Consider the following 26,109-nt stretch of genomic DNA (forward strand, 5'->3'; position numbering starts at 1 on the left):
CAGATGCAATGTGCCACTCGGACCGATAGTACAAGGATGATGCCACCACTGTGAAAACTGAATCTAGCTAAAAGTGTGTAACTGGGGAATGTTGTGTAACCTGCCACATCCATCCTCCCTAAAGTAACTAGAACCGCCTATTTAAAACGAGATGATCCCTTGATGTGAACCAGATGGAAAGAAGAAATAAGTGGCCTTCCAGGGAAACTCCCAGCAGCCATTATTCACTGGTCCCCACCAACGGCGTAGCTATTAGAGGTGCAGCCAGTTCAGCGGCACCGAGTCCCACCGGGGTGTGCGGCACAGTCTGTCTGCATCAGCTGCAGTTTTCTGTTCAAATATGTCTTTATTAGCAATTATAGATCAAAAAGAAAAACACTAAACATAAGATGGCTACTGCAAAGTTCTCCAATATTTGTCTACAATGATACCGTACAATATATTCCAGTTCCAAGGAAAGGAATCATGTCCGCATTAAGAGCGGGGCAAGAAGGGAAGGAAGGGGTACATAGATTAATATAAAACAGTCACATTAATATCCATCAATCATAGGGGGAGAAAGAGGAACCCCATTTTTGCCCCACATAAAAAGCCCTCTACGGAATACAAAGGGTCTAGGCTGCAGTTTACTCAACAGGTCGAATGCACAGATTTTTCTTCCTGCACTTGCCTGGGGCCTGGCTCAGTCTTTACACTATAAACAGTTAAGAGAGCCAGGCGACGGAGCTACACATCACAAGGATAAGGAATGAAATAATGGAGCGATACACCAGACAAAGTGGAGATAGATGAAAGAATAAAGAGAAAATGCAGAGAATGGATAGATAAAAGGGAGAGGATAGATGAGGAATGTGTGGAGAGAGACAGGGGATAAGGGAAGGAGAGAAAGAGTTGAGAGAACAGAGAAATGTAAGGGAGAATAAAGATTAAGAGTGAAGAGCAAATGAAAGAGTGAAGAAGAACAGGTAGTGCAGAGAAAAGAGGAGGGTTCAGAGATACAAGGGAGAATGGAAAGGTTCAGGAGTGAGATGCGGAATCTAGAGAGCAGAGAAAGAGGAGTTGGAGCGGGGAGAAAGAACGAAAGACAGAGAAGAAAACCATAAAAAGAGAAATGTGTGAACTGTAAATAAGGATAAAAAGACTGAGGGGATAATGGGAGCACGTAGGGAAGAGTGAAATGAAGGGATAGAAGAAAGGGGACAAAGAAAAGGGCCTAACGTAATGTAGTAGAAAAGAAAGAGAGAAGTAGTGAGCTAGACATAGTGCACAATGGAAACATCACCGGAGACTGGATAGAAGGGAAAGTGGAGAGATATGTGTTGGAAAGGTGGGGCGGGGTGAATGAAGAAAAGCAGTGAGATACAGAGCCACTGTGAGGCGGGTAGAAGGAAGATATATATGGAAGGCTGGACAGATATGGCAGACAGAGGCAGGAGCAGGGGAAAGTTAAGAGAAAGTTAAGAGAAAGAGGGGACAGAGCAAAAGGGACAAGAACTCGGTACTGTGGCGCAGTCACTCACAGTAATGTTGCAAGTGAGGATTCCAGCAGACACAGGAAAAGGATCAAACGCTTGGGTGAGCTGACGAGATTCACAGCTCCTCCCAAGGTATCACTTGCACAAAGGAAGCTCTTATCTGCCAATAGTTCAATTTCATGCTGACAGGAAAGGAAGAACATCTCTCAACAAGCATTGGCGGCCGCAAAATCAAACAAGAGGGGGAAGTGCACGGAACAGGAACAGGCACCCTCGCAAGCATCTGCTGAGTCAGGGGGAGGGGGAGCGGGAGGCATTCCTTTTTAGTCTGATGCCGAAGCTCAGACAAATGGTGGAATAGTGGTGTGCAAGCGGCTTCCTTTCAAGTCTTCTGGCTTTCCCCCAGATTCCCGAAGCAGATTTTGAAAGACTGGCACTGGGCATCACCTCTGGGTCCCCTCTTGACCCACTGCCCCCAAAAATTTGGAAAGCATACGGGCACGAGCTATTCCACACCCTTCGGAGGATTTGCAACCAATCTCTCCGCAGTGGAGTGGTTCCAAACCCCTGGAAGCAAGCGTTAATCACCCCGCTTTTGAAAAAACCATCCCTGAATCCAGAATGCCTTTCCAATTTTCGACCCATATCGCTTCTGCCCTTTCCGGCGAAAGTGGTGGAGCGATGGGTCAGCACCTGCCTGTCATCCTACCTCGAGCAGAATCACGTTCTGGACGACTTCCAATTTGGATTTCGTCCAGTCCATGGCACTGAAACAGCTGTACTTACGGCCATGGAAGAACTCCGATTGCGTGCAGACAGGGGCCAGGCGGTGGCCTTGATCCTGCTGGACCTGTCTGCCGCATTCGATACCGTCAACCACGTGATCCTGCTAGAGAGGTTGAGAGCGGCGGGGGTTGAGGTTTCAGCCCTGCTCTGGTTCCACTCTTTTCTCAGTGACAGGAAACAGGCTGTATCCCTCCCTCCTTTTCAATCTGCTTTCTCCCCAGTCCCTCACGGTGTACCCCAGGGTTCCTCTATCAGTCCGATTCTCTTTAACGTTTACTTATTACCACTGGTCTCTCTCATTAAATCACATAACATGACCACAGTAAACTACGCAGACGATACCCAGCTTATTTTTTCCTGGGAGGGTGAAGACTCTATTACTTTAGAAGCATTCCACGACTGCCTGAGAGATACTGCTGGCTGGTTACACCATAACTCCCTCCAATTTAATTCCTCTAAAACCGAGGTCCTGTTCTGCCCAGCCAGCCGCATACCTCGCCCGTTGCCTGCTGATTTCTGGCCTCCGGAAAATTCAGACAACCCACCACCTGTGGCCAGTGTTTGGAATTTGGGCGTCATGTTGAATAACAAACTGAGCATGGAAACACAGGTATCAAGAACAGTCGCCACCTGCTCGGCCCTTATGCGATCACTACGTAAAATCCTGCCACTACTTCCACTACCCGCTAGAGCACAGATAATCAGGTGCACCATCCTTAGTCACATTGACTATTGCAATGCTCTCCTGCTCGACTCCCCCTTGGTACTGCTGGACCGACTCCAACGCGTCCAGTCAGCAGCAGCCAAACTGGCCCTTGGATGGACCAGGAGATCCTCAACCACGGCTGCTTTAGCCGAGCTGCACTGGCTTCCCCTGAAGCAACGTATTGCCTTCAAGTCTCTTTGCTTGGTCTTTAAGGCATTACACGGGCTAGGACCTATACCTCTACAACGGATGTTCACCTGGTACACACCAACCAGAGCTCTGCGATCCGCTACCGCTCGACTTGTAATAGTACCCAGATTCAAGAGAGCTAGGATCGGGGGAAGATCATTCCGAGTGGCGGCTGCGAAGCTCTGGAACAGTTTGCCCGCTGACATTCGCCATACTTCACAGCTCCTGCCTTTTCGAAAACTAATAAAGACTTGGCTTTTCCCCTAGATCCCCCTCCACTACCGTCTAATAATCTCCCACTGTTTCTATCTTAGGAGTATGCCAACCCAGCGCCAGGATGCCTGCCAGGCGACAGTTGCGCTCTATAAGTGTTTTAAATAAATAAATAAATAAGTCGGATGGGGGCGCGGGGAGCAGGAGAGCGAGCGAGTGGGAGGGAACGAGCATATGGGGTGTGAGTGAGAAGTGAGGACGAGCGCGCGCTGGCGAAGCTTCGCGCTTGAATGCCTCACATGCATTGGGGAGAATCCGCAATCCAAAACCTCTTGGTAGGATTTGCTGGTGGCCCTCTATATGTCTCGACAGCAATGCGCAAGCGCATTGACAGGTCGAGACCTAAAAAAGAGGCGGCGCACACTACAGGTGACCCCCCTACTGCAGGGTCCCCGTGCCAATTCATCAGACACAGAAAGGAGGCTCATTGAGCAAAGTGGCAAAAAGGGGGAGAGGGGTGGGGGGCAAAGGAGGCGGGTGGCACCCCCTCCTGGGACTGCAGCTCGGTTCTCGTGCCCTCCAGAGGCCTCCCCCTTCCTGGATGGGGAGAGGTAGACGACAGCTGCTTTCAGCTAGGGCTGGGCATGGCCTGGATGTCCCTTGCTTCGCCTCACAGTCGGGCAGCTGTTTCCCTGAGAGGCACCGAAGGCCCACGGCCCGCGTCTGGCCCCCTGTACACCACCCCCATCGGTTATGGTATGGAATGTATTAAGCACACACTGAACCCCAAGTGCGCTTCATCTCACAGAAAGAATGCTGGTAGCCCAGGGTGAAGTCTCTGGAGCTCTGTAAGGGTGTTTGTGGCTGGCTGACCCAGCCGTAGGTAAGCAATGCATTTCTGATAAATGACTGACTACATCCCAGCTCTGCTGGCCTTGTGTTGCGGATTTGTTTTTGTTGTGGCAGATTTACATAGCGCAAACTCGACCCGAAGGTATTGGAGTGCTTTACATGTGCACCAGTTATATTACAGGACACATTGATATTTTGGTAGGCACAGGGAGATAACATGATTTGCCCAGAATCACAGGATTTGAGCTGACGTTGAGGCTCGAACCTAATTCCCCAGCTCCCAAGTTTGCAGCTCTGGCCCTAATGCCACATCCTCTATAGGAAGTTCGATAAATGTGGCTGAATTTCCCCGGCCCTGCCAGCCTCTCATTGTGGGAAGTCTCTGATGGACTCCACCCGCCCCTCCCCACCCTTCACCGTTTGTATCACAGACACTCAGATGTCGAATTCGTGGAGTTGGGCTCATGTTGTATCCAACATTTTCAGCCCAAAAGCGCAATTTTAAACAACATTTGCTTTTGTGAACTTGTAATTTCGTTGATAGCATTGAATTTATGGGATTAAGAAGTCCAAGATGCCAACAAAGTACTTTTTGCCACATGGTGTGACCCTGGGCAGGGTGCCACTTCGCAGCCATAACTCACGCTATATCGATTTTTCTCAAATTCCGCAGAGATCCCGAGCCGCACTCAATAGCGCTGCAAGGTCATTTAATGTCAGCAAGATGCTATACAGATCTCTGTTAACATAACATAGAGATTAAGCCATGGGCAAAGTGGGCACATTCCCAGGGCCCCCACCGGCACAGTGAGATTTCTCTGTAGCTCACTTCTGTGTATTTTTGTATCTTAACCTAAAATTCCATATGTTTAAGCATATAGGGCTTGAATTAACAAAAATGGGTATTCAATTAAAAAGCTGTTCCAAAGAGAGGTCTCCAAAATATTTCTTGCCCAGGACCCCCAAATCCTTAAAATGACACTGACGTAACATGATGATATATGTGAACAGTCTGCCTACCATCTTCGTTGGGTTTCCAGCCTTTTTTAGACTATGATGTGTGATATTCTCTTCCCCAGCCCAATCAGAATTCACAGAGAGTGACCGAGCAAGAAAATGTAACCCCCGACATCTCACCCTGTCACAGATATATATTAGATAATATAACATGGACATAGTGCTTTTTAGGTCTCGGCTAGCGTAGGCTGCGTATGCGCAGTCTCGCTTGCGAGATCTCATGTCTTAGAGTAGGGAGGCTTGAACCCGCCCCTCTTCTCCATTGGCTGGCTGCCTAAACGGCGGCCAGCCATTGGAGAAGAGGGTTCTGTGACGTCATTTTTGGTAGTTAAGCCCCGTCCGTTTCGGATTGAGGGGCGTGTTTTTTTCGTTTCTTTCTCAACTCGAACAACACGCCCCCCAGTCTGCAAAGGACGGGGCTTACAGAGCACGGCACAGTAGGCACCCGTTACAACATGGCCGTTATATGTGCGCAGGCCTCTCCTCCTTTCCACCACATATATAGTGTAATTTCTTTTTTAGGTGCATTTAGGTACATTTACATGAATCCTTTAAAATGGCTGCAATTGTTTGTTTAAAGGAAAAATACATGTTTAAATCGTATTAACATCTGCAAATGTGCATGAATGACTGGAACGGGTCAATGAAGTCAGCGGGGGACTACACCGGAAACCCACGAAAAGGCCCGTGGAGAAACGTCTTAAATTGAGATGTTTACATGTTGGTCTGTTTTCCAAGGCCTTGTGAGACGCCGCCATGTTTTTATCTCCTCGGGTAACACGGAGCAGATGTGAGGCGGCGCGAGGAGGGATGAGGGATTCTCTTTCGAGCTTGATTTCAGGAGCTCACCGAGAATTTAATATCGCTGGCAATTACATTCCCGCCTACCTTCAGCTCCCCCGACTGTATTTGGCGGTTTGAAAATTTTCGTATTTTCTCTCTTAATAGTCTAATGTTCAACTGTTCTTCAAGGCGCCAGTAAACCTTTTCGTGATTGTGGGTTTAATTAAATAAATAATTAATAAGTAGATGGTCCCACAGGTTTTCTTAGGAGCCCACACCAGTGCTTAATTTGTAAAATAATAACTTTTTCTCAGAAGTCCGCAACCGAATTGTTTTCATCCCTGCATTTTCTTTTTGTCACTGTTTTTCTGTCTCTTTCTGCCCCTTTCCTCCTTTTTAGGTCTCGGCTAGCGTAGGCTGCGCATGCGTAGTCTTGCTTGCGAGATCTTATGTCTTAAAGTACGGAGGCTTGAACCCGCCCCTCTTCTCCATTGTCTGGCTGCCTAAACGGCGGCCAGCCATTGGAGAAGAGGGTTCTGTGACGTCATTTTGGGTAGCTAAGCCCTGTCCGTTTCGAAAAACACGCCCCCCAGTCTGCAAAGGACAGGGCTTACAGAGCACGGCACAGTAGGCACCCATTACAACATGGCCGTTATATGTGCGCAGGCCTCTCCTTGTTTTGTCCATGCTGTGGCTCTGTAGAGCTCGTGTTTATTTAAGACTGAGTTCTGTATTAATCTATATACATTTTACATCTGTTTTAGCCAGTTTTCATAAATTCTTGGAAGTCACGAGGACTGCTGCCAAAACGTCACAGGTTGCCCTTCTCAATTTTTTTGTGGACTGTGACAGCATGACAAAAATTAAAAACTCACGCCGAAGAATTCTCAAAAATAGATATATGACGTACAGCAGCACCGGCAGCAGAGCTGTACGCACTCGGTTCACGCGCAGAATGTTTTACTTTACAAGTTACTGGGATATTCAAATGCGCGTCTCCACTCAGGTCCATGACTGAAACACTCTAGTTGTAGGTCCCTCACACAGAGCAAGCAGAAGCACTTCAGGCCTCTGGACAGACATATGTCTCCCGCCTGGAGTCTTGCATACAAAACTGAAAGAGCTCGCACACACAGGGAGGTGGAGACAGGCACGCCCACCTGACAGAGGGAGAGAAAACAAAACTAAGTTTGGACTTTCTTCACTTCCGGAATCATGGCCGCAGCAGCCGCACCTCAGTTAGGGAATCTCAAGGAAGAGACAAGCTGTTCGATCTGTTTGGAATATTTTAGTGATCCGGTGACCATCGATTGTGGGCACAACTTCTGACGCTCCTGCATCACTCGCAGCTGGGAGGGAAGAGATGACAACTTCCCGTGTTCGCAGTGCAGAGAAACATCTCTGGTAAGACATCTCCGGCCCAACAGGCAACTTAGAAACATTGCGGAAATAGCAAAACAGCTCCATCGCCCCCCGGCGAAGCCCAGTGAGGACACCCTATGCGACAAACACGAGGAGAGGCTGCGGCTGTTCTGTTCCTGCCTACACCGGAGCCTTCCCCTGCTGCACTGCAGAGGCGCCATCTTCCCTGCTCCGTCTTTCATCCGTCTGCGTGCACAACATGACGGCCCAGGCCCGCGCCGCACTGACAGGTTCAGCACAGCTGCTGAGGGTGGGAGGTTCACCGCAAGAGCGCATATTCCCGGACAAACACTCATTTCCGGCCCTCTGTGTACCTCCCCCGCCCCTCATCCAAGCCGCTCTCCGCAGGCACCACCTGACCAGGCCCATCTTGGGGAGCCCGGCGCCTGTGTTCCTGCTCTGACCCTGTTTGGGTAGATTGTCTCGTAGCTGCCCTGTGTATTTATGGGAAATCTGTTTCTGGTGCCGACCTTGTAAGACAGTACTGGATGGTGTAATATAGCTCCGCGGTTGTATGTGGCATCGAACAAAGTAAGGACATGATCATTTGCTTAACATATATGTTTACGTGTTTCACATTTGGTAGGACTATAGCTTACAATCGTTTGTTTATTTTCAAAAGTGTTTATGGACTCCGCTTTTTCAGAAGTTTGAACTGTGCCTTTTGCTAAATATTTTACATTTATTATATATAGCCTCGTGGTCAAAAGGGTTCAGGTTGGGGGAGTCAGACTTTCTCTGTAATGTAGACATTTTCTTGAAGGATGACCTTTGATTTACTCTATTGATCTTTGTCTCGAGAGGTGGGCTCTGTGTGTGTGGCTCTGTGTGTGTGGCTCTGTCTGTGTGTGTGGCTCTGTCTGTGTGTGGTTCTGTCTGTGTGTGTGTGTGTGTGGCTCTGTTTGTGTGTGTGTGTGTGGCTCTGTGTGTGTGTGTGTGTGTCTCTGTCTGTGTGTGTGAAGCTCTGTCTGTGTGTGTGTGTGGCTCTGTCAGTGTGTGTGTAGCTCTGTCTGTGTGTGTGTGTGTGTGTGGCTCTGTCTTTGTGTGTGTGTGTGTGTGTCTCTGTCTGTGTGTGTGTAGCTCTGTCTGTGTGTGTGTGTGTGGCTCTGTCTTTGTGTGTGTGTGTGTGTGTATGGCTATGTGCGTGCATGGCCCTCTGTGTGTGTGAGGCTCTGTCTGTGTGTGGCTCTGTCTGTGTTTGTGTGGCTGTCTGTGTGTGTGGCTCTGTCTGTGTGTGTGGCTCTGTTTGTGTGTGTGTGTGTGTGTGGCTCTGTCTGTGTGTGTGTGTGGCTCTGTGTGTGTATGTGTGTTCAGCTCTGTGTGTGTGTCGGGCTCTGTGTCTGGCACTGTGTGGGTAGTTTTGTTTTGTAGGCGGGTCTGTGTGAGGGTGGCTCTGTGTGTATGTAAGTGGGTCTGTTTGAGGGTGGCTCTGTGTGTGTGTAGATGGCTCTGTGTGGGTGGCTCTGTCTGTGTGTGGCTGTGTGTGTGTGTGTGTGTGTGTTGCTCTGTCTGTGTGTGTGTGTGTCTCTCTCTATCTGTGTGGCTATGTCTGTGTGTGTGTGTATGGTTCTGTCTGTGTGTGTGTGGCTCTGTGTGTGTGGCTCTGTCTGTGTGTGCGGCTCTGTCTGTGTGTGTGTGTGTGTGTGTGGCTCTGTCTGTTTGTGTGGCTCTATCTGTGTGCGTGTGTGTGGCTCTGTCTGTGTGTGCGTGTGGCTCTGTCTGTGTGTGTGTGGCTCTGTCTGTGTGTGTGGCTCTGTCTGTGTGTGTGTGGCTCTGTATTTGTGTGTGTGTGGCTCTGTGTGTGTTTATGGCTCTGTGCGTGTATGGCTCTGTGTGTGTGTGTGTGTGTGTGGCTTTGTCTGTGTGTGTGTGTGGCTCTGTCTGTGTGTGTGTGTGGCTCTGTCTGTGTGTGTGTGTGTGGCTATGTCTGTGTGTGTGGGGGGCTCTGTCTGTGTGTGTGTGTGTGTGTGTGTGTGTGACTGTGTGTGTGTGTGTGTGTGTGTTGAGCTCTGTGTGTGTGTTGGGCTCTGTGTCTGGCTCTGTGTGGGTAGCTTTTTTTTGTAGGTGGGTCTGTGTGAGGGTGGCTCTGTGTGTATGTAAGTGGGTCTGTTTGAGGGTGGCTCTGTGTGTGTGTAGGTGGCCCTCTGTGGGTGGCTCTGTGTGTGTGTGTGTGTGTGGCCCTGTGTGTGTGTGTGTGTGTGTGTGTTGCTCTGTCTGTGTGTGTGTGTGTGGCTCTATCTGTGTGGCTGTGTGTGTGTGTGTGTGTGTGTGTGTGTATGGCTCTGTCTGTGTGTGTGTCTCTGTCTGTGTGTGTGTGTGGCTGTGTGTGTGTCTCTGTCTGTCTGTGTGTGTGTGTGGCTGTGTGTGTGTGTTGGGCTGTGTGTGTGTGTTGGGCTCTGTGTCTGTCTCTGTGTGCCTAGCTTTTTTTGTAGGTGGGTCTCTGTGAGGGTGGCTGTGTGTGTGTGTAGGTAGGTCTGTGTGATGGTGGCTCTGTGTGTGTGTAGGTGGCTCTGTGTGGGTGGCTCTGTGTGTGTGTGTGACTCTATGTGATGTGGTGCAAATGCAATAGGTCTTGCATTTGCGAGAGATTAAGCGATTGACATTGTAAATGACAATGCCATTTATTTATATGTTTTAAAAACAAAAACATACATAAAAATAATGTCATGAGCAATGCCAATAACTCTCACTTTAACAATGCTGAGACCATTGCATTGTAAATACTTGTTTTCCGGCAGGAGCTGGTGGCGGAGAAGGGGCAAGCAATATCGGGGGTCAGGAGCGGGCGAGCAAAAAAAGGGCGGAGCGCCTGCTGACACGAGGGAAGATGAGGTGGGCTTAACTTTGACCGGGCTGCAGGGAGTACAGCATCCTCAAATTCAGGACACATTCTCTCTACACCCCAAAACAAGTAAACGGCGACCCGTTTCAGTAGAGCGGTCAAGCCCATGGGAAAGTCAAACGCCAAGCAGGTGTGTTAACTAAATGTGAGGAAGATCAGTGAGACTTCTTCTTCCTCTAAGACCCCTCACACTCTTTTTCACCACACTTCCTTCCCTCCACCCTCCTTTGACCTGTGTGTGTGGGAGAGAGAGGGATGGGGTACTTCCCTGTTGATTTTGCATCTTCCTCTGGACCCTTTCAAATAATTGAAGGAACTTTGTATCCCATCCAAAGACACTGGTGCTTTACATGCCATGGTCTTCCACTCTACATATAATTTAATTCTATCTCATCCACCTTGTTTGCAATTTTTTTTTTATTTTTTTTATTGAGCAAAGCAGTGGACAAACAGAGGATAAAAACAACATTTGCTTCGAGAATAATGCCTTTCAAGGGCTTTTTAACAGCTTTGAGCGAAATTGAGTAAAATCCAATTCATCATTATATATTCAAGAATACACATTTTTGTAAAAATCCACAAATATACCACCTAAAAGTGCCAAATGCATTGTATTTCCTAATACAATTTTACAATCACAGTAATAAGTGCCCATAGTTCAAGTGCTATCGGGCCTAAACTAGTAATACCAGTTCCTGGCACACAGAAAAGAAGTTCACATTTCTGGCCTGAACTGTTAGTTCTCATAAAGTGTCTTGTGCTAAAGTGCTTAAGTGCTCAAGTATCTCCCAATCACAATACTCCACTAGACCTATTTCAAACCGTTGTAATCTGTCCAAAACTATTTGTGCAATGGCAGATCCAAAAATAGATATTAATTTAATTGGTCTAAGCTGGTAGTATACACATAGTGTCTTGTGCTAAAGTGCTTAAGTGCATAATGTACCCCAAAACTGTGAAAAGATAGAAAGTATAAAATGCATATTTACACAAGGTTACCACCGCTCTTTTTTTCCCTGACACACATATAGTTCAATTTTGACATATTATTACTAAAAAAATGCTACATGGAGGTTGAGAATTCGCTATTGTTGTAATACTTCCAATTTTTAATACATTTTCTCGTAGATCCCACTCTTTTGGCATAGGCCTCTTCAAAAATTTTCACCCGTCTCATTTTATTACCCCATTTAAAGTAGGATGGTATCTCTTCGGACTTCCAGTTTTGGAGTATTAGGGAACGGGCCACCAAAGTGCAAATTGCCATATAAGATTCTACTGCCCTAGACAAATCGCTTCTCTTAATTGAAATGCCAAAGAGCGCGATCTCAGCTTCGGGTTCAATTACTTTATTAAATCCTGACTAATTGAGGAAAACATTTTGGACCAAAAGTCAAACAATTTGGGACATGTATAAAAAGTATGGAGCCAATCTCCCCCCTCCAGGAGCTGACGTCTAAAACATCTATTCTCTACTCCTGAAAAACGTTTATTTAGCGCTTTGGGAGTTAGAAAGGCCAACCAAAGAGATATAAAAGACATTATTAAAGTTGGCTGCAGGAAGAGTCATACTACCTAACTGGGCAATCCGTTCCCACTCCTGTCTTGAAAAGGAGCAGTTAGTTTCCTGAGATATTTTAACCAGGGTTTCGTCAACTAGGGGGGAGTTTTCACGCTTTCTCAGAAACCTATACCAGTTACCTATTCCTGTTAATCTTATTTTATACAAAGCAGTAGCCATCGGTGTTATGCCTGGCAATAAATTATTTTTATTTATAAAATTAATAATCTGAAGGAATTCAAGAAATCCCGATTTTAACCTGTTGTCAGATCTTACCATAATTTCCCGCCAAGTAATGAGTTTCTGTGCTACGAAAAAGGAAGCTAAATTTCCAAAGCCTAGATCTTTCCACATTCGGAGTTCGTTCGACTGATTTTGAAGCCCCATACTCTTGCACTCCTCTAATTTCAAGTAGTGGAATCCACCACTCCCTCCCTGCTTGAATAAAAATTGCAATCTATAAGCAAAATCCCGAACAGTCTTATGCCTGGTCTTTTTTGGTAATTATGCTGTTTTTAAAAAGATTGGAACTTGAGATCCACCCTCCTGAATCATTTTTTCATAAAAAAACCATGTCAAATAAACCCTCGGACTTCAATAAACGTGCTGTGAGGTCCATTATCGCTGCCATGTAATACATTCGTATATTTGGTAGAGCTAGGCCCCCTTGTATAGATTCCAACTGAAGTATTGCCAATTTCACCCTAGAAGCTTTTTTGTTCCAAACAAAACCCCTGATCATGGAATCGATCTCTCTAAAATACTTGGAGTTAATCCTTAGCGGTACGTTCGAAAAAAGAAAAATCAATAAAGGAAGAATCAACATTTTTACCAAGGCCACACGGCCAATCAATGTCAATGGCAATATAAGTCCATTTCTCTAACAAATGTTTAATTTTATTTAACATTGTAGAATAATTCAAACTAAATAGTTGATCGAACCGATTGGAGACATAAATACCCAGGTATCTGATTGGTTCTTTTCTAAGGCTTGTGTTCTTAGATTTACAGGTAGAAAATCGCAATCCGCATTTAATACTAATACCTCGGCTTTGTTCTGGTTAATCTTATATCCACCAATCATTTCAAATCTACTAAATTCGCCCAAAGCCAAATCCAAATTTAATCTATCAGGATAGTTTGATTTTAGCCTTTCCTGGTATGGGTGGCTTAATATCAACATTTCCCCATATTCTTATTGCTAGAGGCTCGATAAAAAAGTGAACAGGATGGGAAACATCGGACACCCTTGCCTGGTACCTCTATTAATGTTCACTGTCCCTATTGAGTTGGCGTTAACCACCACTCTTGCTTGTGCATTATGGTAAATATTTTTTAACATATTTACTATCCCCTCAGAAAACCCAAACTTTAACAAACCAATAAATAAAGCGTCCCAATTCACTACGTCGAAAGCCTTTTCGGCGTCGACCATTGAAATTAAAGTTGGAATTTTATTATTAGATACATAGTCTAACGTCCACCTTGTTTGCAGTTTGGGTTAATTTAAAACTAACGCATGGTATACTTCACTGGTAAGACCAGTGTCCATACATTTAGCTTTCGCCAATGGCGCTGAATTCTAGCGCTTTGAGATCTTTCATTAATTTTGCTACCACCTAATACCAGGCTCTTCAGCTCACTCCAGCTCAAGTAGCCGCTTTTTGATTGAAAGGAGGCAGAGATCTACCAGTCTATACCCAGAGAATCCACATCTTGCCAATGGGCAATCCACATTTTCTTAGTTGCTCTGGAGGGGCCTGCAGTATCCAGGAATGCTTCACTCCTTCAGAGTAGTAACATTCGGAGGAAATGGTTATAAATACTCTGTCCTAAACACCCAGGAAGTATCATCTCTGCGCAGCAGCATTTCCATAATAGACCGATCAGGTCAGAATAATGTGATCGCATTTTTATTAGTGAAATCAAGAACTATCCCAGTCCTTGCCCTCATCCTTCTTTAAATCTCTCCGCATGCAAAATCAGTTCACACTGCTGCGAAAACACATGCCTGTTGCTAACTCAACACTGTACTTCTTAGCTGCAGGGGAACAATGTCTACTATTTAGTCTGCAGAGATGGTAGAAATAAACAATTGAAGTAATAAATTCAGTTATAATGAGCACCCAGACATCTGAGTATTAAATATTTATTCATTAATAGGATAAGAATAGAAGGATTGGGGTTGCTCGACCGCCGTCTCCTTTTAAGGCTAACGTAAACCACAAGCACCTCAGAGCACCTACCTTTGTAGTTGAGGATGTCTTCGGTGTAGGCCAGCATGCTGGGAAAGGTGCTGCTGAGGAAGAAGCCGAGGGATGCTGTGCCCAGAAACAGCAGGCTGGTGCTGTAGGGGGAGATGAGCAGGAGCAGGAAGGTCAGCACCACCCCAGCCTGAAAGGATAAAGTGCCTGTGTGTGAGTAGAAGGCAATGCTACACTGTGCAGCTCAACTCATTCCTGCCCAACAAAGCATGGCAGGCACACACACATGCGTGCACAAACACACTCAGACACACACACTCACACACAAAACACAGAGTGATCTTATACCTTTAGATCTGGTATGCATTGCGTGAATCTAACTATACATAAATAAATAATTAAACTTGGGTTTCTCCTGTGAGGTCACAAAAATCTAATAACTACAAACAAACCTTCCTACGTTATGTTATATAGATTTGTATAGCGCACTGATCACTCCCAGTCAAAGTTGCAGGAGTACTTTATTAAGATGCACGCAGAGCGGAGCGGGGTTTATACCACTTCACCATCCCAGCTCCAAATGCCACATTCTACATTCTATAGTGGTGCATGACACACATCTTCCCCCTTTATTAACAGTAACAAATACACAACAGTAATATGATATAATACCATACCATACAGTCAACATTCTGCTCAATATACTAATATACAATTTTAAAACAAAATCATATACTAACAAAAGATACAGTATTCATACTACTAAAGATTCTTACTATAATAACTCACTTCTGAATGAGGGATAGATACATACTCTGACAAATTATCCCTCCCCCAATTTGCACTAAAATAAAACACCATAAAATGTATACAGACATGAAAACATACCAAACTTAATCCAACTACATAACTTCCTAAGTAACTTGGGGGCATACTTACAAGCCTCTATCGCCACCACAGCGTCAATTTTCTCGACACTGTGGTAGCGATACGGGTTTCCCCCTATTTACAAGGCAGCATTAACCCACTTAATGTGGCTTAAAGCCGCCTTGGGAATAGAGCAACCTTTCAGCCTATACTAAGTGTGGAAGGGGAGGGCAATGTGTGTTTCGGGGTGGGTGTTCCACTGCAACACCCATTGATTTTGATGCCACCACATATTTAAATATGGTGCAGCACCAACATTGAGACCAGGGAAAACCTGGTCTTAACCTGGCGCAACAAGGAGAAATGTTTAATTTCTCTCGTTTTTGCTGTTTCTATGTGTGCTGCATTGTGCAGCACACATAAAAACAAAAAACACGTTTGATTGTTTATGTGCAGGAAGGTGCCCCTTCCAGCTCATAAAAAAAATCATTAAAAAAATTACATTTTGCAACTTCAGTGTGTTGTCAAAACACCATTTCAGAATGTTTATGCTCCCTCGCTTACTTTGTTTCAACACAATCCCTGTGCCAATCACGTTTTTATCCACACATACATTCATTTGGACCTTAGGAGCATGCATCTCTTTATCTGAAGACACGCCTCCCCACTCGGTCTAAGCCTCCAAAATCCTTTCCGCCTCCTTAATTTCAACATCTCCCATCATGTAGCCACCATATTCATCTTCACCCTTTTCATCACTTGCACAAGACTCATTATTCACATTTTTGCACATAGCTACTTGAGGTAAATTCCACACTATCCCATCCTCCAATTTTACTGCATTTCCCACCACCTTACTAATCCTCAATGGTTCTCACCAACAGAGTTTACCCTTATCGACAAATCCTGGTTTCTTGACTCTAACACAGTGTCCCACCATTACACTGGGAAATGTCATTCTACCATTATGACGTGCTCTTATTAACATCTGATGAGACTCCACCATCTCACTCACTTCATCATAAGATTCAACACCAAAAAGTTCCCAGTACTTCTCCATTAACCACCATGGAATTAAACTGGTTGATGGTTTCCTCCCTCTCAAAAGTTCAAATGGCATTTCCCTGGTACCGAATGTGGTGTTATATTATACAATAAGAGCATATTCTTTAATGTTTTACTCAAGGAAGTCCTGACTACGATTCCAATTGTATCTCTTTCTTAATGACCCTGTTAAATCTCCAAACTTGACCATTTGCTTCGGAATGGTCTAATATCAACCGTCTTTGCTTAATACCATTCTTCTTAAAAAACAATTTCATTTTCTCACATGTAAATTGCACACCATTATCTGACACTAATACTTCAGGAACTCCTTCCCTTGAAAACAAATCTTCCAAAAATTCTATCACCACATCAGTAGTAATCTCGCTTACCTTATGTACTTCTGGCCATTTTGAAAAATAATCAATCAAAACAATAGTATAACATTCTTTTGTTGGTAACATGGGAAAAGGTTTCATAAAATCTAAATTAAGTGTCAACCATGGTCTATCCATTGGTACGCCTTGAGGCTGACATAACTGCCCTTGAGATTGACCTCGAGGCGGGTGTCACCCGGTCTAAACTTCATTCCCTCAGTTTAAAACAATCCGATTATAAAGCCCTGGTGACCGATACTGCTAAAGTAATGAACAGAGAGAAACAGGGTAGACTGTATGACGTGGGTGATAAAGCTGGTAAACTGATTGCGTGGCTTGACAAGAAGGAAAGAGTGAATTGTGTCGTCCCTGTGACTGAGAGGCCTGATGGAGTATGTGTTACTGACCCGGTTGGAATCGTTGAATGTTTTGTAGACCATTTCCGAACTGTGTATTCGTCGGTCTGTGAAAGGGACGAGGAGGATTCTCAGTTGTTGTTACGTGACATTACGCTGCCCTGCTTATCCGAAGCTGATAGAGATCTCATGGACGCACCGCTCACGATAGACGAAATCGCTGTTGCCATCCGTTCTCTTCGTTCTGGTAAGGCTATGGGCCACAATGGTTTGCCCATTGAACTGTACAAGCTACGACCTGACAAAATGGCGCCCTATCTTAGGGACATGTTCCTCGAGGCATTGGACTCTGGTTACCTCCCCGCGGATCAGCGACTGGCCTCTATTGTGGTAAATCATAAGGAGGGTAAGCCGCGCGACCGCTGTGCCTCTTATAGACCCATCTCACTTTTAAATGCCGAACCTAAAATCTTAGCCAAATTGTTAGCTAACCGTTTGATTAAGGTGATCAGTGACTTGATTCACCCGGATCAATCCGGTTTCATCCCGCATCGCAATACTGCCCTTAATCTTCGGCGACTCCATGGAGTTCTCGCGAGAGCTGGAACCCTTTCTGAGTCGGCCATTTTGGCTTCTTTGGACGCCACGATGGCTTTCGATACAATAGAATGGCCGTATCTTTGGGCGGCTCTCGCTAAGTTTGGATTTGGCTCTGTTTTCATTGCCTGGGTGAAGCTTCTGTACTAGAGGCCTCTTGCTCAGGTGGTGGTTAATGGTAGGGTCTCTGGCACTTTTGCTCTCGGGCGTGGCACTCGGCAGGGCTGCCGGCTGTCACCACTGCTCTTTGCCCTTGCACTGGAGCCTTTGGCCGCATGGCTCCGCTGGGAGCCCTCGATAAAGGGTATTCGGTGGACCCCTGATTTCGAGGATCGCATTTCGCTCTATGCGGACGACATCCTTTTGTACCTCACCTCTCCCCAGAAATCCCTAAATGTGCTTTTTGACGTGTTGACCTCCTTTGGGAAGAACTCGGGTCTTATTATTAACTGGACAAAATCCTGTGTCTACGTATTGGCTGGCGACCTTCCTCCGCTGCCTCGTAGATTCCCGATTCAGGTATCCGAGACGGGGTTTAAGTATTTGGGGATTCACGTCTCCTTGGATCCCGTTGTCCGCTATGAGAGCAATCTGCTACCCCCTCTCCAACGAATGAAACTTGATGTTGCGCGCTGGCATCAGTTGCCGCTGTCGCCACTCGGGCGTGCGGCCCTCTTTAAGATGATGTCACTGCCGAGATTTTTATATGCACTCCAAAACTCTTTTGACCCTATCCCTTCAAATTATTTTCGGGAAGTGGAGAGCCTGCAGAGGCGTCTGTTTTGGGATGGGCCTGCACGTATTGCTCTCTCCAAACTCACGCTCCCTTGGTATGACAGAGGCATCGCCCTCCCTGATATCAAGTGCTATTATTGGGCCTCCCAATTGAGTGCGATTAACCATGCAACCTATGCACCCGGTCCTGCCCCGGCTTTTGAGATGGACAAACATCTGTTGCCGGGCGGATATTATGGTAGGGCACTCTACTCCAAGGGGATTTGCAAGACACTGGCTGGTCCCACTAGGATGTACGAGTCTGGCATGATGCGACTGCGGCTTTGGGTTGGAGTGATAGATTGAGTCGTGCGACCCCATTGTATGCATCTGAGAGATTGGGCTGTTTGTGGAGAACGAAAGGTTTTGAGAGGTGGGACATGATTGGCATCAGCAGAGTGGGTGACCTCTGGTCTAAAGGTACTGTTAAAACCTTTGAGATGTTGCGGACGGAATATGAGCTCGGGGACAGGGGATTTTTCAGATACGTACAGGTGCGTCATGCCCTGCTCTCGGTTTTTACTGCTGGCACTGATATTCCCGAGTCCTCTCCTCTTGAGGACCGTATACTGGACGGCCATGTGCCTGACAGCACGATTTCATTGATTTATAAAAAGTTGATCAATAATCGGGCTGATCTACTTGTGCATCTCAGAGCACTATGGACTGATGATGGGTTGGAGCTGGACGACGAGGACTGGCAGTCTGCGTTGTCATCGCCCAAGGAGTTCGCCATACCTGCCCGTCTTCGTTTTGTCCAGCTCAAGATCTTGCACCGTGTGTATGTCACTGGTCCGAGTCTGGTTCGAATGGGTTATTCTCTGGATGGGTTGTGTAAGCGCGGGTGCGGTATGCCTGGTACCTTCCTCCACATTCTATGGGAATGCTCGGAGGTGGTTGCGTTTTGGGCACAGGTGCATGCTGTAATGGAAGGGGTTACCGGGGTGTCACTGCTGCCTGAGGCCAGGCGTTGCCTGTTGAATGTGTGGGAACCGAATGATTACACTGCCGCTCAGATCCGGTGGGCGACCCTCGGTAACATGAAAGCAAAGAGGGACATTGCACAGTTGTGGGGTTCCCAGAGGTCGCCCACGGTATTGGTGTGGAAGGAGGGCATGGATTGGTGCATGTTTAGGGAAAAAAACGTGTATCTAGCTGGGGGAAGACCTAGGAAATGGAACAAAGTCTGGTCCCAGTGGAATGCTTACCGTGGAAATATATGTACCCCCCCGCATGATTTAATCCCTGACGTCTCCTTATCCCCCTGAACGGCATTCCATGTATCGCTTACTGATTGTATTTATCGCAATGTTTCCTCACTGCCCCCCTATGTATCTGGTTACAATTGTATGATTCTTATCGTCTTACTTGGAGTAACAATCTATGTGGACACATGATCATAATTAATGTGACTATTGCCTTGGAAAATTCCTTTTTTTCTGTTTGTTGTTATTGTAACTTCTTTGTTCTCAATACAACTTTAAAAAAATAAATAAAAAAAAACATGGTCTATCCAGTAACTCCACAGTCGCCAGTGGTACCCTATGCGGCTTAGCACTTTCGTCACTGCCCACACATGCACTAAAATTCCTTACCCAACGATCAACCATGCTATCAGTTCCCAGAAACCAAAAATTCTCTTAAATCTTCCTTTTTGTTCTAGACATACCTAAATGCTATTCATGACTCATTTTAACAACAGTCTCACTTACACCCCTGAGAGGAACAATTTTGTCACCTCTTAAAACAACATCATTACGTAAGGACAATTTTTCCTTCAGAGCCACCCACATCCAGTGTAATCACACAATTCACATCTATTTCAAAGGATTTACAGCAGGAAGCTCGTAAAATGTCCTCTTTAATTGAAGCAAAACATTCTAATTGCTGCCACTCCCACACAAACTTCACATTGTTCTTAAGTAACTTCCTCAAATGCTCCACTTTTGTAGAATAACTTTCAGTGACTCTCAAATCAAATTCTGTTAGTCCAAAAAATGACATAAATTACTCCTTGTAGTTAGGTTCTGGAGCATTCGATATCGCTTCAAAATGGCTAACTTTATGACGAATCCATCCCTTGAAATTTCATAGCCTAAATATTCTACTTGAGTCTTACCAAAATTAAAATTCTCATTCTTCACAGTTAATCCCTTGTTTTTGAGGATAGATAATACCTGTTTCAAAATAACATTGTGGTCAACTTTTCCTTAAAAAAAATCACGATATCGTCTTAGAAGGTACTAGCAGGCCCAAATGGCATTCTTTTAAACTGAAATGCCACTTCCGGTGTTACAAATGCAGTAAAATGCCTTGAACCATCATCTAATTTAAACTGATGGCATGCGCTAGACAGATCAATTGTAGAAAAAAACAGTAGCATGACTCACAGGCGATAATTCTTGTAAACTGGGTAAAGGAAAAGTATCTACCCAAATGGACGCATTTAAACACCTTAATTCACCATTTGTTTTAAGCGATATCCCCACAGGTGGCATTCAATATGAACTTTCAATTGATTTAATAATATTCTTTTCACACAAATCATTTAACATTTCCTTAAGTTTCCATCTATATAGTTCACATGCATATTACGTAACTTCTGTCTTACAAGGCTCATGTTTTCACAAGGAATAATTTTGCGTTTGGAGCCTTTCAGCATACCCAAGGGTTTACTAAATACCACACGAAGTAAATGTTTAAGTGTCTCATACCCAGACAACTCTAATTCGATATATTTGCATCACATAAACTGATGGTTCCTCATTCGGATCCAGTTTGATACCCAACTCACTAATAAGGGGCCAACTTAAAATCTACTCACCCTTCTTCACAGCATATATTTTCCCATTCCATTTCCTATTGTCACATTCAATTTGTACAGATGCAAAACCCACCATTTTAATTTTGTGCCCCATATAACTTCTAGCACTTAGATCTAATGTGTATAAATCTCTTCCCAGTCACAACCTTTCGAACATACTTCTACTCATAATCCTGTACTGTGCACATGAGTGTACTTTCACCTGGCAACCGTCAATCGCTGGTTTGCACATAGGCAAATCTTACAGGCATCTTCTCTCCCTGTTCAATATCATCCTGTCCACTCAATACCACACCATGCATACTTCCAACCTCCCCATCATCATTTCCGGATATATAGTTTATATTTTTCCTCACAACTTTACAAACTTTACTGATTTGCCTTCTTCTTGCATGTGCTACAAAGTTTTCCTACAGCAGAGCACAATTTGGAATTAGCCAAATGTTCGCTCAATCCAGATCTCTAACACAATTTAGTACCAACTTTTTGTTTCATTTTTTCCACTTTTCTCCAGCCTTTCTTCGTTTTTGTAATAGCACTAACAGTTCATTATTTTCCTTCCACAGACTTTAAATACATTTTTCATACACCTCAATACTCCTTGCTATGTCCAAAGCTGCTTTTAAGCTCAACTCACCAGAAGACCACAATTTCTCCTGTATCTTCTTGGATTTAGTTCACCTGTTTGCATGATGTGTTCAAAATGACATGTAACTGCTTACCCTCTTAACGCTGCTACAAATTGATCAATGGATATTTCTTCTTGAAAATTTAAATCTCTCCATGCTACAGTTATTTTCCTACCATATCACTCATGTAATTGTTTTTTGGTAATGTGATACACATCAGCATCACCAGGATTCTCTAGTGGTGATACATTTTTAAATTCAGTTCAACCAATTGCTCCCAGTCTCTGTTACAACAAGGATAAATATCTCCCTGGCAAACATGTTTCCTCTTCTATAACCTCCACATAAGCTTTAAATAAGTCAAGTCATAACGCACACTGTATCAGAGGATCCCCTAGTTTTTTGTAAAAAAACTTGATGGAGGTTGAATAGTAGCCATAATTGGGTACCAAAAGTGTGCACTAAGAATAAACATCCACACTGAAATGTTGACAGAAGGTGTGCAAAACACTAAAGATATTCACAATCCCCACTTTCATACACCCAAAACAAAAGGCATGCAAATTGCAGATAAATTAAGCAATCCACACCTAAATATACCTGGTATAGGGCAATTAACTTTGATACACTCTGCTCACAATACACTGCAGTCATGTGGATCACACAGATACGTGTAATTGAATGATCCAGCTTAAAATTGACATTCTGCACCATCCTCTGACAGGTGTGCGAATCACCTGGATAAAATTTACCTCAGTACAAAGAATTTCACTTAACATGTGGTGTGCAAATCACCGCAGATCTGTTTAAGCAATCTGCCAACATCTTCGAGTGGTAAGCGTACCAGAGCTCTACTTATAATTCGGATTACGAATCAACGTAGATCCCCCTTACTTGCAGCCCAAACCAAAAAAGTTGCTCCCACGTTGCGTGACAATGCCACCATGTGTCACGTAGAACGTAATCCCAAGGATAGCCCTCTTCAGACTCAGCGCACGCTGGAAACTTGCAAGGATAGAATGCGTCAGACTTCGGGCACGCTTGAGACTCGCACATCAACACCACCACTGCACACGACTTTTGTAAATGAAGTAAGACCCTTGTAGGTAACCAGTCCAGTAGCCAGTAGTGTAGATTATATATAAAGGCTTTTTCAGTTACAAGTAAAATGGCAGGTATTGCCCTACCAGGTTCAGAATCCTGCTGCTCAGCCCCACTCATTCCAAATGACCACTCATACAAACCATGCACTGATGAACATTCTATCACATCACATTCATATAGGCTAAGCAGTACGGAACTAAGAGATAACAAAATACAGCAGCGACCACAACAGATAATGTGGATCAGTCCAGGACTAGGAAAATGCAAAATCCTCAAAACATGTACCATCGTCCGTTGCCGCGCAATGCACTGATCCATCAATCACAGTAGAAGTGAGAGTAACATTGGTTAGGGACACTGCCGTTTGTCCCGAAGGCGAAATGCGTAGGGATATGATGTTGTGAACAGATCAATGTACAACGAAACAAGTACCCAACATTGTGAAGCAACAATGGAATGGATGAAGTTCAATAAATCTAAGATTAATACTTGAACTACAAAAGGAGTAAAACTCGCTTTTTTGCATTTACTTTATTATTACAAAGGAGCCTTAACTTGAGAGGCGAAGTCTCTCCCAAGGAGAGCCAATTGGGCGCAGCGTCATTCAGGTGACAATGATTTCTGTTTATTCATAAGATTCTGATTACAGCAGCTGCTCGGAGATTTCCTGCTGATGTTTTACTTGAGGCCCTGCCATGTTGAAAGCCATTGTCTGAAGTGGACCGACTGTCAAGAAATGTGGGGGCATATTACCAAGCAATAGCGATAGTTATCGCTATTGCTTGGTTAGAGACAAAATTTTACCGCTGAGCTGCTGCGATTTTTACCGCAGATAAACCTTGGTATTACCAAGGTTTATCGCAAATGCGATAAAAAACGGCCGCAATGCATGAATATCGCTGAAAAGTCAGCGATATTCATGAATTACCGAGCTAATGCTCTTAGCCATGTTATCCACCTCCCATTGGATAACATGGCTAAGAACTGCTCTGGGCAGGTGTTAGCTTTTGGAGATATTCGCGCTTAGCTCGAATATCTCCAAAAGTTGGTAATAGGAGATAGCGATGTTAGCGACTGTTTCCAAACGCTAACATCTTGGCACGCCCACATTGCATGTCATTAGTGATAAATATCACTGACATGCAAAGTGGGGCCCAAGATGGTCGCTCTCTTCTAATAGCTGTCGCTAACTGGTGTTAGCGACAGCTAGGTAATAGGGAGATAATTTTATCTCCGCATTCTTGGCTTTTAAAGCCAAAAAAGCGGAGATAAACCCCCTTGATAATATGCCCCGTGGTGTCTGTGAGGAGACAGACGGCTAGGCCTGCCTGACAGAGTTTCTCCAAATCTCCCCCCTTGTCTGTTCACCTGTGACCACAGGAGAGAGGCTCGGACCCTCGCCAGCCTTACCAGGTTTATGAGGACCATGATGCCAGGGCGCAGCACGCAAGAGGCTGGGATGGAGACCAGCCGCCCCAGGGTGATGAACCCCCAGAGAAGGCTGGGGAGGTAGCCCGCCGTCTTGTGCCCGATGGACAAGGGCTCCTGCACAGCATAGCTGTAGACGAAGGCCGAGTACTCCCCCTGCAGGAAGAATGCAGACACTCTTTATTCAGATTACAACAGGCAGCCATGAGTGGGAAGGGCAGCAGAGAGTATAACATCAATAATAATGGAAATGTCAACATTATGAGTGATCAAAGCAAAACTGTGCAATTAATGTTGTTTTTATTATTATTATTGTTAGTGGTAGCATTAGTCTTAGTATTGAGAAGAAGCAAAGGAAGAAGAAAATCAATGCCATCATTATAACTGCAACAATAACAATCTTAATATTACAAAATCAAATACCATTCGTAATATCACAATTGAAATACATTAATTATAGCAGTAATGTTAAAAACAGGAAACCTAATTATAGTGCAAATGTAGAAGGCTATTGAAATTCACAGAGGAGCATTATAACATTACAGGTGTATTTGTAAAGCGCATGTTCACCCCAGCAACAGTACATTTTGGCGCTGAAATAACAGATGTTTTTGTTACCCAACTCAATGGTACTCATTTTATCGACCTTAAATGGATGAATGGCTGAGTGGACCCGCCGGGATTTGAACCTGTGACCATGATGTCAAACACAGGCCCCTGCAGTGGATGCATTAGTCCACTGAGCCACCAGACCTGGCATTATGATGATGTAGAGCAGGGCACAAGTCGTAAAAAAAGAAGTGGGGGGACGCGGTCACCGGAAGTGACGTCACGACCGGAAGTGACGTCACGAAAGGTGCCGAGCTCCTCCCCCCAGAGAGGCTAAAGAGTGTAGTCCAGCTGTTTTGCAGGGGGATGGCGTCCCCCTGGTAAAATAAGTGGGGGGACACCGTCCGCCCGTGTGGTACCCCGACTCGAGCCCTGATGTAGAGGCACGAGCATGCAGAACGAATGCCTTCAGATGGTCACAGTACTCTGGGAAACCTTGCAATATCCCTTTAAAGTACCCTGGAGATTCTTTTATTTCTTTCAAAGTGTAGTGTTTAAAAGTAAACAGGGCATCTTCAACCAGCCCTTGCTATAAGGAAACAGCACTGAGCACTCGGGCACCAGTAGGACTGGAATTATATTGTCCAAGATAGGAAAACAAATCCAAAAATGTAAATAGCTGTAGCACTATCCCTTCCACTGCCCTACTGAGCATATCCATACAAAAATAAAGAATGTGTGTAGGACACCTTCAGAATGCACACATATGTCAAAGGCAGCCAAGGCCCCTCTTGTGTCTGGCACTTTTAACAAACTCCCCTTGGCCCTGGGTGTCTGGAGAAGGAATTTGACAGTGCCATGCTATTTATGGCCCCATCAAATTCCCTAATGAAACAGCCCATTTCTTGGCCGTCTCATTACTATGAGTGTGATGTCACCAGTGATGGCACACATATTCGATGGGTTAGGAAGGGATTACCTAGCCCCTTCCAGGTCCATACAAGGATCGACCTGTAGGGCAGGGTTATTGGATGGGCTAAGTGCGGCTATCACTACCCTTAGCTCCGCCACACACATTCCCACTAACTTCAGACACTTTTTTTCTGTTTGTGGGAGGGAGGGTGTTGAGAGAGAAGGCAGGAGGATAAGCTCAGCTCCTTTCACCCTCTCACCAACCCAACCACCTCATCAACACAAGAGAAAAATTAGGAGGTGGAGGTTAAAAAGGGGAAGGATTAAGATTGTTCCTAGTCCTGCCTCTTCCAATCACCCCCTCTTCCTGATTCAGTTTCTGACAACTCTTTGCCTCCAAAAGCTTCTCTGTTTGAGAAAAATATTGGAAAAGCAAGAGGTTGTGAGCCTGTGCACCAGCAAAGAGATAAATACTAATTAAAGTTGTTTTAGCCTAAAAAAAATATCTAAACGCTTGACTCCTTGCTGGGGCGCAGACACACACACATTTCTGTGTCCCAGCCAGGAACCCAGACGTTGTTTGGATTTTGTTGTCAGC

General features: G+C 45.0%; 1 protein-coding gene across 3 annotated transcripts in view; it reads right to left on the minus strand.

Annotated features, from left to right (window-relative positions):
• Nucleotides 1-26,109, minus strand: part of SLC60A1 (solute carrier family 60 member 1) — a 344,856-nt gene that overhangs the window by 36,275 nt on the left and 282,472 nt on the right. For all 3 annotated transcript variants that reach the window (XM_078644605.1, XM_078644607.1, XM_078644606.1), the window contains exons 6-7: nt 24,033-24,206; nt 14,093-14,240 (exon numbers count right to left, since the gene is read on the minus strand). In XM_078644605.1, coding sequence (XP_078500731.1) covers nt 14,093-14,240; nt 24,033-24,206 — 322 coding nt within the window. The remainder of the gene's footprint in view (nt 1-14,092; nt 14,241-24,032; nt 24,207-26,109) is intronic.

The sequence above is a fragment of the Lissotriton helveticus genome, chromosome 5_1, assembly GCF_964261635.1.
Source record: "Lissotriton helveticus chromosome 5_1, aLisHel1.1, whole genome shotgun sequence".
In the NCBI taxonomy this organism is placed as follows: domain Eukaryota; kingdom Metazoa; phylum Chordata; class Amphibia; order Caudata; family Salamandridae; genus Lissotriton; species Lissotriton helveticus.